Source organism: Trematomus bernacchii, unplaced genomic scaffold (assembly GCF_902827165.1).
Source record: "Trematomus bernacchii unplaced genomic scaffold, fTreBer1.1, whole genome shotgun sequence".
Lineage (NCBI taxonomy): Eukaryota > Metazoa > Chordata > Actinopteri > Perciformes > Nototheniidae > Trematomus > Trematomus bernacchii.
The window spans coordinates 20,849,453-20,860,843 of NW_022987720.1; the positions used below are offsets into that span (position 1 = coordinate 20,849,453).

General features: G+C 44.3%; 1 protein-coding gene across 1 annotated transcript in view; it reads left to right on the forward strand.

Moving 5' to 3' along the window:
- Positions 1-7,236, forward strand: part of LOC117492327 (sterile alpha motif domain-containing protein 9-like) — a 36,111-nt gene extending 28,875 nt beyond the window's left edge. The window contains exon 3 of the mRNA XM_034142506.1: positions 1,616-7,236. Coding sequence (XP_033998397.1) covers positions 1,616-6,198 — 4,583 coding nt within the window. The 3' untranslated portion in view covers positions 6,199-7,236. The remainder of the gene's footprint in view (positions 1-1,615) is intronic.
- The last annotated feature ends 4,155 nt before the right edge of the window (positions 7,237-11,391 follow it).

An 11,391-nucleotide genomic window follows, 5' to 3' on the forward strand; every position in this document is an offset into this window, starting at 1 on the left:
ACCGGCACTTTTATAATTTTGTCCGGAAGATTTAAACTTTTACACACGTTGACCGGCGAAAAACTCTGCCCGGTTCCCTCGGCCCCCACCACGGTGAATAAACAGAAGGGCAACCATGACGACCATGCTTCTTCGCTGCTTTTTCTGGAGGAAGTTACAGCGCCACGTACAGGCTCGGCATATGTACTGCAGCTTTTTCCAGTGGTTGGAGCTAAACGGAGCTGTCTCGTGTGAACAGACACTATCCGGTGTATATTGCGTGTGGACGGAAGCTTTTTTGCGATTGCGTTAATCCTATGCGTTTTGCCGTATGCCTAAGGCACAGTCAGTACAGACAGACAGACAGAGGTTGTAAAGAGCAGTAGATTATTTCAGTGTTGACAGAGCTGATTCCTCACTAACTATGTTTTTAAATAGGATTTAAATAAACTGAATGTATTTTGTTCTCTGATTGTTGCTGGGTTCCATTTGTGCAGCTTTAACAAAAAATGTAGGTTGACTAAAATAACCTTTCCTGGAGTGGAATAATGCAATCTCTCTATCTCTCCTCTTGAGCCAATTGCATTCTGTAGGTGTTGGGCAAGCAGGTGTAGTGAGTTATTATAATAAAACACATTCATGTTTAGAACTTTTTAAGTGAATAATAATTCATAAATAGTTTTGTATAATTGAATAGAGAAATACCTGGTTTTAAATAAAGATACTGAGCCCTCAACAGTGTATCGAAACTGACAATTGCTTGAGACTAATGGTGTGAATTAGGAAACCAGGTGGCTAGAAGCTAGGGCCATGTGTATCTGATCAACCCAGCCTGCAGAGACTTGCTGTAAGGGAACTAAGTCCCTATACATCTGGCCAAGTCAACGTATTGATCTGACTAGGTCACAAAGCCCTGATAGGTGTATGGTACAAAGAAGAATGTTTGAGCACTCATTACAGAATTGAGAACGTGAGATACAGGGACATAAAATTACACATTCTTCGTTTTGGACCTTCACAGGATTTGTTGACAAATTAATCAATTTGCTAAATGTGCATCTACCAGCCCCTGCCTTCAACATTTCAAAATGTCTTTGGGCAAGACACTTTACCCAAAATAGCTCCCATAGGTATGTTAACGGTATATATATATATATTTTTCACCTTTATTTAACCAGGATAGGTCTCATTGAGATTAAAAATCTCTTGTCGTGGCCCAAGAATGGTAACAGCACAGTTACAGAGAATTTTAAAACACACAACAAGTTAGCCAAAGCATTTACAAACACAGCGTTCTGCTTCAAGGTCATTTAGAGTAGCTTTGAGTAGGGCTGCTCGATTATGGCATAATCACGAATATTTTGGTCAATATTGATATCACGATTATTAAATACGATTATTCATTGACTTTGAAAACATCCATTTATTGAACTTTAAAAATAAATTACGTTTATATAAGTGGTATAGAAGTGTTTTTAAGTCACTTTAGATAAAAGTGTCAGTTAAATGGCATGTTATTAAAATTAAAATGTGCATTCTGTATATCCCTGAATTGTGAAAGGGAAATATATTCCTTTCTAATTCTGTTATTTATAAATAAACCTATTACTGTTTTCTGTCTTTCCACACTATACAGCTGACGAACTCAAGCCGTCACCCAATGATTGGACTGAATCCGAAGTAAGCACCTGGCTAAGATCCCTTGGAGTGAAGGAGCCGTACATAGAAAAGCTTAATGAGGAAGAAGTAAATGGACAAATCCTTCTTACATTGGATGAGGACTATTTGAGGACAAACATTGGCATGAAGTCAGGGCCTGCTCATTTGATAATTCAAAAGAGAAATGAGCTCATCAACTCAAAGCAAAAACCTCAAGAGAAGATTAAGCCAAACCCCGGTAAAAACACGGAGGACAAGCAAAACATTAATCAAAAAGCAGTTCAAGGTCATCCAGAACAGACTTCTGTAAGAAATACAGAGGTCTGTGTCGAGAGACAAACTGCTCAAGAGCAATGTGTCCTGACTTCAAAGGAAGACTGCAGACCAAGACCATTCGATCAAGAAGAGATTGATTTCATATATGTCAAGAACAGAGTCCTGCAACCTGAATCAGGCGCTTTTAATCTAACATCTCCATGCCATGAATTTAAGTCTTTATCTAAAGCCTCTGCATTGGATCGCACAAGACTACAAGCTAAGTTTGCCAAAGAGGTCCTTAAATTTGCAACTGGCTGTATGAATATCAGAACAAATGGCACAATACACTTTGGCGTAATGGATAGCAAGGAGGATGAAGGATACGTGCATGGTGAAATAATTGGTATCGCTGTACAAGAGAAAGACATTTATGTGGATGCTTTGGACTACATTGAGAGGAGTTTCTCCTCTGACAAGGAGCCTGTTCGCCAATGTGTGCGGCCACCAAGGTTCATTGAGGTTTTGGATCGAGAAAGTACAGAGAAGAGGTATGTGGTAGAAGTTGACATTGTGCCTTCAATAAGTATTGTTAAAGGCAAAGTGTATGCAGTCCGTCTCCCAAACTTCAAAGAGTCATCCAACAAAGTAGAATTTGAGAAAGAAGCAATTCTGCGGAGGGTTGGTTCGAAAACAGAGCCAGTGAATGATAAAGACCTAAGTGATTTTTACCAGCGAGTCCCAGATCGGGATGCTCAAAGAGAAGAGGCAGAACAAAATCAGTTCCTCAGCGCCCCAGACTTCTGCCAAGATCTCGGAAGGAAACTCAAAGTGCTAATGACCAGTGGGAAGAAATTCATTGAAAAGGAAAAATGGTTCATATTTGTCACAAACAAATTCAGCCCAAGTGACCTTTGCCACATTGATTGGCTGCTTAACATGAACGTGTTCTGTGTGTTTGACTTTGACCCAGACTCAAAGACATCAGGTCTTTGCAGTAAATACCTTCAGCATCACGCTGCAAACATGCATTCTCTGCAGAGCTATAGGTTATCTGGTGACATGAGCATTGAAGATTTCACAAGCCACTTGCATCTGTTTGACCAAACTAGCTGGATCTTTTGTAACGGCCGTTCTGGCTTCAAAGGAAATGAAACAACTTGTGATGAAATGACTTGGATAAAGACAAAAATGACTTTCCTGCGAGAATCTGTGTCTTTGATCTGTAAACAAATCTTGCCAAAAGGATCGTTCCAGGTCATTTTTCTTCTCACATCTCCAGTAGAGAAACCTCTCTTGCACACCTTCTATGAGTTTTTCACAGACATGGAAGGCCATGAAGACATCATCTGCATCTGTGAATCAGAGAAAGACTTCCAGAAGTGGCAAAGCTTTGCAGAGGGGTCATGTGGAACAGAAACTCTGGACAACTCCAGTGTCGTCGGGATGAAGATGAGTCACATTGATTCAACTCTCCAGGAAATACAACCCTTAAACACACTTACCAGCAAACACTTGCCAGTCTTTGTGAAAGGGACATGTCTTCTTGAAACACGCAAAGAGGAACAGATGTATTCCCTGGAAATTCTGAGTGTCGATCATTGCAATGAAACAAGCAAAGAATTCATTGATGAAGAAAAAGTAAACATTGACAAACAGTTTTACCGTGGTGGGAAAGTAAAGTGGTTGAATTTCTGGCTTGCTGAACACAAGTACTTTGGAGAGGTTATTGAAAGAGATGCATATCAGGATGTTTCCAAACTTCTCAATGGCGCTTTGAAGCGAAAAGCATATCAGTCTCCGGTGAACAGTATAAACATCTACCATCATCCAGGAAGTGGTGGAAGCACTGTGGCAAGACAACTACTTTGGAACACCAGGAAAGATCTAAGGTGTGCAGTTGTGAAGCCTTCATATTCAGCTGGTCTTGTTGCGCAACATGCAGTTGGGCTAAGAGAATATGAAGAAAAAGATCCACAGAAGTGTCTGACTGTGCTACTTCTAATTGAAGACTCAGACCAAGAATATCTAGATGATCTTAGGAATGAACTTGAAGTTGCCACCAACAACAAAAAAATCCAATGTGGAACTCCGTGTTTCATTTTGTTGAGCTGCAGACGATCCCATGATCCAGAGAGTAAGTGCAAGGAGTCTACATTACAGAATGTGTCTGTCACCCACAAACTGAGTGATCAAGAGAAAAGAAATTTTGCTGGCAAACGTAAGGTACTTGAAGAACGATATGCGCCTCAATTCATCTTGACATTTGTTCTGATGAGCGAAGGATTCAATGATGAATACGTTCAAAAGTTTGTGAAACATTTGCTTGAAGGCATTGACCGTCAGTCTGTGGTCACACGCCTCATTTGCTATGTTGCACTGCTGAACACTTATGTCCAAAACTCCTTCATCTCTCAGTCCCATTGTCAGGATTTGCTTGCCTTAACCATTCACTTGGAAAGGTTTCGCCAGCATGAGTTTGAGAAATCACTCAGTGATCAGGCTAAACTCGTCTTCTTGCATCTTAAAGATGAGAAGACACACATTGAATCAATCAGAATCATTCATCCACTGGTTGCAAAGGAAATTCTCCATCAACTTTTGGAGAACCAACAGACCCAAAGCAGTTTAGCAATGGATTTGCTCTCTGAGAATGTGCTTTTTGTCCACAGATTTGGAAGGGTTGAATATCTGTCGTTTTTGAGAGCACTTTTCTTCAGACGAGACAAAATAAGCAAAGGGGATAAAACTAATAGTTTGTTTGCTCCTCTGATTGAGCATGTTCGTGAAAAGGAGAAAAGCTCAGACAAAGCAATTGAGTTACTCACAGAAGCATTCAATCGTTTCGGTCAAGATCCACTCCATGCACAACAACTCGCTCGTCTTCATTATACTCATGAAAAGTTTGAAGATGCAAAACAGTGGGCGGAGACAGCAGCCAAAGAGCTGCCAAACAACTCCTACATACTCGACACAAAGGGTCAGGTGTACAAAAGATGGTTCCAAGCTAAATGCAAAGCTATTGACAATAAACCAAAGACAGCAGAACAAATAGCAGATGCTGTGGAGACTGCACTGAAGGCTGTGAAGTGTTTTCAAGAGTGTGAAAAAGCAGCTGTTGCTGAAAAGGATACCAATAACAGCTCAGGATATGTTTCTGAAGTTGAGGTTGCATGCAGCTTGCTCAAACTGATATATTCATCGCTAGTGTTTTCAAACCAAGCAAGTGGCCATTCAGAGTGTATGAAGTACCTGTTAACAGATTACATTCCTGAGGAAGTTGAAGAGGCATGGCAACCCTTTCATGTCGATTTAAAAAAGCTTCACAAGACAACACACGATGCCTTGGAATGGATCTCAGAAGACCTCAGTTACTTCCAGACGGACATCGATTTAGATGGAGAAGAAACCCCTGAATGTCATGAGGGGATGAGAAGTCATCCACTGAAATGGTTGGCAGAAAAATCTTCAGAGTTTGGAAAGTACTTCAGTGAAGCTGATTTTACTGAACGTCCTGGGCAATCAATCCCTGCCAATCTAACCCCTTTCCAAAAACGCATGATCATCTATCAGCTTGGTGGGGGTAACATAACATCCGTCCTCTCCAAGCTAACTGATCAGAAGGAGGAAGTACCTCTTCTAGAGAAAATAGTTTCCCTCTACCCCAGCAATCCGATAAAAGCCAGATTTGGTGAAAGGGATATTGTCAATTACATCACGGCCCACATCACTCTGAACTGCCTGTCACCACATAACCAAAATGTAGCTCCTCTGAAAGATCTGCAGGCACTTTGTCATCAGTTCCCAAAAGATAAAATGAAATGTTCACCACATGCACTGTTCTGGCTTACATTGCTGTTCTGGCCAGAGGATCATGACACAGATTTGGAGAAAGAAAGAAAATATGAGATTGTTCAATCAGCTGTTGAACACCTGGAAAAAGGGTACTGGATCAAGATGAAGGACATTCCTCAGCGAAAGCAAAGGCTTTACACCCATTTTTTTCTTGGCAGTGGGAATGGATTGGATAAATTTGTCCACAAGAAAAAGCTCCCTGTGTCTGAGAAACGCATGAAGTGGTTCAGTGGTGAGGCATGGAAAAAACCTGAGATTGCCACAATGCTGAAACGTGTTTCCGGATGGACTGAAGATGGAGTGGTGTACCTCGAAGGCCCACGGAAAAAGAAGTTCAGTATCCGGCCTGTTCATGTTCCTTCAGTGCCTCACAGCAATGAAAACATCACATTCTACCTGGGGTTTACCTTCCGAGGCCCTTTTGCCTACGACATTGTTGTGCAACAATAATTTGTCAATAAACAATAATCCTGTCATATAAGGCTTGACAGTATATTGCTAAAGCATTTGGCCGAGTATCTTATCTATTCAAACCCGACAAGGCTCTTACCATAGTTTGCCAAGTAGGCAATATTTGTCAAAGACAACAATTAAACTGTTAAAGCACAAGGTATATTATCAATGATTTTTTTTTATTTTCTAAGAAAGTTTAATAATTTTTTTTTTTCTTTCTTATACTTAGCGACATGCACTACAAAATAGAGCTCAAGTGGCATTTGAAAAAAATGATTTTGTATATGTATGAGAATTGACTATGCCATGATTGACTGGATTCCTGAGGTAATAACAATGCCAACTGTTTTTGCTACTCAACAGCTCAATGCTTCACTAATGGGAACCTGTGGTGGTCCCTGTGTAGACCTGTATCTAGTATCCCATTATTTTCAGATTGTTTGTAGTTCCAGAACTGCAATTCACAACTGGCATCAAGATTTATTTCGAATGCATCTCAAGTGAGGATGTTTGCCTGGATTTTGCTAACTATATCGCTGCTAGACAGAAAAAAGTTGAATTTCTGTTCAAAGTGTCAACCTTTCCTCAACATCTTGGCTTCTTTATCATGATGGCTTATACTCGCTATTTTATATTTTTCAGAATACAACCCAGAAAGGGATTAAATGTAACTACTCTACTCTAATGGGAATTGTATCAGTGTTTTAACAAATCATGTATTAAGGGCTAAACGGCAGGATTTGTATGGTTAGAAAATAATGTGTACTAATATATACTAACAGAAACACATGTAAAAATCCTACCTGTCCTTAAAATTAGCTACAAATGAAGCAAGTCCGGCAAGAGCGCATACCTGTACTTTTTTCCTATATTTTTTTATTTATTTTTATTTTCTTGTATTAAAAGCGTTGTAGCCGAAAGCGCCTACCTGTACTTATATTGAAATTGTTTGTTTTGTTTGTTTTTTGCATTAAATGCTTGGTTTATGATACTGAAGAAACATTTAGCTGAATACAATAAATGTTTTAACCTTAATCTTTGTTTTTGCAATCAATCTTTGAACAACCTTTAAATATCAGACTGATAGTCTTTAACAAGATATTGATTTACAGTGCGCCAACTGGCAGACTTTATAAGACAGAATTGTAAGGCCCTATTCACACAAATTGACACTTAATATGAAGAGATTGGACTACTCATTTTCACACTGTCCAAAGAACTTGACATTTTTTTGGTAACTGCTACATAGTGTGGAGATAATATAACAAACACGAATAACTCTAGAAAGGGACAAAATGACAACTCTGAAATGTTAACAGTTAAATGAGTTTATATTTTTTCAGTATGGTTGAACCAAAGTTAGTTGGCCATAATTGCCAGAGCTTGATTTTGTTTAATTCAGAGTGTTGTCTGTTCATCCCTTCATTGTGATATTAGTTATGTTGGAGTTAAACTACGTGGCTTTCAAATCTTTAAAATAACCTGAAACCAAAATGGCTCCCTGATGTCGCTATCGCTATTGGGTAATCCCACTGCGCATGCGCAGCACTGACAGACTTAATCCACGCCCACCTATGACGTGGGCCCCACCTACGGTCTCACTTCCGTATAAATAGGAAGTATGCCCGTCAATCTGCTCCCACGCCAACAGCTTTTCTTCAGCTATTCGCGGAGCCAGTGGGGCCCGAACCTTAGAGGGCTGCACCTATACTCATAGAAGCTGGGTTACAATACGTAACCCCAGTTCTATTTTGTATAAGGCTTCGCCCTCTAAGGCTATCGCTATTGGGTTAAGGGCGAAGCAGGATGTAGTCCACGCCCCACTGGTCCGTCCGTTACCAGAAGTACAAAAACACATCTACTCAATTAATAACCCATGCGTAAAGGAGCATCACAGTCCCTGGAAATATAGCATTTTAAAAAGTAGAGATAAAAAATCCCACTTGTTAAAACGATAAAAGAGGGGGAAAAAGGGGAAGCTCTCTCAGTGCCGACAGGTAGGAGAGAGGGCACACCGTTCAGTCTCTGACATTACTCAATCTGACAGGACACTGAGTACTGAATGAGTAAGAGAGGAATGGGAGACATCCCTCAAATAAAAACGAATAAAAGAGCAGGGGGAAGACCAAGATGCTGCAGTGCAAATGTCTTCCACTGTCATTCCTCCGTGCAAAGCCGTAGAGGTTGAAATTCCTCTGATGCTGTGCGCTTTGATGTTTTCCGGGGGATCCTTCCCAGAGGAGACATACGCCTGTGACACAGCCTCACACAACCAGTGTGACAGGCGCTGTGCAGACAGAGGCTGCCCTATTGAGTGCTCTCTGTGATGCACCAACAGGCGCTGGGATCTACGCAACGTGGCTGTGCGTGCAATATAGCATGACAGCGCACGTACGGGACAGAGGAGATGAGATGTGGCTTCTTCCTCTGATGAGTGAGGAGGAGGGAAGAAACCATCCAAAGTTATCACTCTTGATCTAAAAGAGCTTGTGATAACCTTTGGCATAAAAGCCGGGTTAGGGCGCAAAACAGCTGAGCTGCCATCTCCTTGGATCTGGAGGCATGACGGAGCCACAGAGAGAGCAGACAAATCACTCACCCTTTTAGCTGATGTTAGGGCCAAGAGCAGAGCTACTTTGGCTGACAAGAACTTCAGGGGGACCTGATATAAAGGTTCGAATGGAGCTTTACTCAGTGCGCGTAACACCAACGCCAAATCCCATTGAGGCGCCAAAGCGCGTGACACCGGTCTGAGTCTCTGTACTCCCCGTAGAAAGCGTGTTGTCAGAGGGTGACTAAACACCGTACTGACACCAAACCCTACGTGGCAAGATGAGATGGCAGCAGCGTACGTTTTGACCGTGCTATAAGCCAAATTCCTGTCTAGTAAGGTCTGGAGGAACGACAGCACGTGAGGCAGGGGGCACGTAACGGGGTCCAGGCTTTTCCCTACACACCAGCGCTGGAACGCTGCCCATTTGGCTGTGTAGGATGCTCTGGTGGACGCCGCCCTTGAACCCTGAATGGTACTAATAACATTTTTAGAGAGGCCCATCCCCTCTATATGTTCCCGTTCAGGGGCCATGCCCACAAACGTTGGCCCAATACTGGGTGACCGCTGATCGCTCCCTCCACCTGGGAGAGAGCGTCCCTGCGCCACGGAATTTCCCACGGCCTCCCTGACAGCATCCGCTGTAGGCATGGAAACCAGGACGCTCCCGTGCGTTCCGGTGCTATTAAAATCGCTGTCAGTCTCTCCTCCTGCACTCGGTCCAGGAACCGAGGGATCAGAGGGACTGGTGGGAAAGCGTATAACAACACCTTTGGCCACGGCCTGTGTGCGAACGCGTCCACGCCCAGGGGGGGGTGGTCCTGCGTTCTCAGGGAGAACCAGAGGGCACACTGCGCGTTCTCGCGTGCAGCGAACAGATCCACCTCTGCTCTCCCGAACCTGCTCCATACCTGGGAGACCAATTCGGGGTGGAGGCTCCAGTCCCCTTGGCGAGGACCTCCTCTGGACATGAGGTCCGCCCCTCTGTTCAACACGCCGGGAATATACACCGCTCTGATAGAGAGTACGTGTGTTTGCGCCCAGCACAGCAGCCGCCTGGCTGTGTTCAGCAGCTGCGCTGATCGTACGCCTCCCTGGCGATTTATGTATGCCGCCGCTGCTCTGTTGTCTGTCCGAATCAACACATGTTGTTTGAACAGCAACGGGGCGAAGTGCTGGATTACTCTCCATACGGAGATTAACTCCAGCACGTTTATGTGGAGAGACATGTGAGCCGGCCACTGTCCCCCCACTGCCTGCGACATGCACGTTCCTCCCCAGCCTGCGAGAGATGCGTCTGTGAACACCGCTGTGTGTGACGTCACTCTGCCCAGGGGAACCCCCACTGATAGGACGTGGAGATTTTTCCAATAGGCTAAATCCAAACCCACGGAAGGGGGAATGTACACCATGCGTCTCTTCTGCCGCACGGGGTCGATGTGCAGGCGAATAAACCACCTCTGGAGTCTCCTCATGTGAAGGAGTCCCAGAGGGATCACCACGTGACCAGCTGACATCATGCCCAACAGCTGCATCACGGAGAGGGCTGTCACCACCCTGCGAGGTGTGACGCGTCGGAGGAGAGCTGTCACTTTCTCCACTCTCTGCTGTGAGAGTCGCGCTCTCATGAGGGCTGAGTTCAATTCCACTCCCAGATAAATGATAACCTGGGAGGGAAGAGGACAGCTCTTCTTCCAGTTGACAATGAAACCCAGGCTTGACAGATGAGATACGAGCTGTATCGTCTGTAAAGCAGCCTCCTCCTTGGATCGAGCCAGCAACAGCAGGTCGTCCAGATAAAATAACACCCTCATCCCTCCTCTGTGAAGCGGCTCCAGAGCCGTCTCCACACACTTTGAAAAAGTGCGAGGAGCCAGGGAGTATCCGAACGGCAGTCGATTGAACTGGTACGAGATCCCCTGGAAAGAAAAACGCAGGAATTTCCTGTGTTTCGGGATTATGGTTATGTGGAAGTAGGCATCCTTCAGGTCTATTGACGTAAACCAGTCCCCCTGGTGAACGTATTCCAGCACCTGTTTGATTGTCAGCATATGAAAAGGTCTTTTCATTATCACCCTGTTGAATGCTGACAGATCGAGGATGGGTCTCATTCCCCCGGTCTTTTTTGGGATAAGAAAATAACGGGAGTAAAACCCCCGATTTTCTTCTCCTTGAGGAACTCTGGAAATCGCACCTCAGTGTCCTGGGGTTCGCCGCCGCCCCCTCCTGGTACTTCCTAATGGGCGGGAAGCGTGGCCAGATCGGGTCACTCCTGACCCTCTGTGCCTGGGAGAACACCCCGGACATGTCATCCGAAAACGTGCTCTCCTGAGCTGGGGGAACGCGGAGATCTCGCCAGGCGGCTGCCTTAGAGATGATCTCCGGGAGTTCCTGGAGAATTCCGCCAATCGACGGCAGAGCCGTGACGGCGGAGAGAGAGACCACTGCTCCGTCTACCGGACCTACACCGGGACCCCGCTCTGTCTCCTCCGTCCGGAGGAGAGAGAGGATGGGGGAACCACCTGGTGATCCATGAATGGAGGGGGCGTAGTCGTCCGACTCGTGCCCTCCACTCGGATCCAAGAAGTCCAGGGCCTCGTCCACAGAGTAAACCTCTGGGACTGCCCAATCATCCTCGA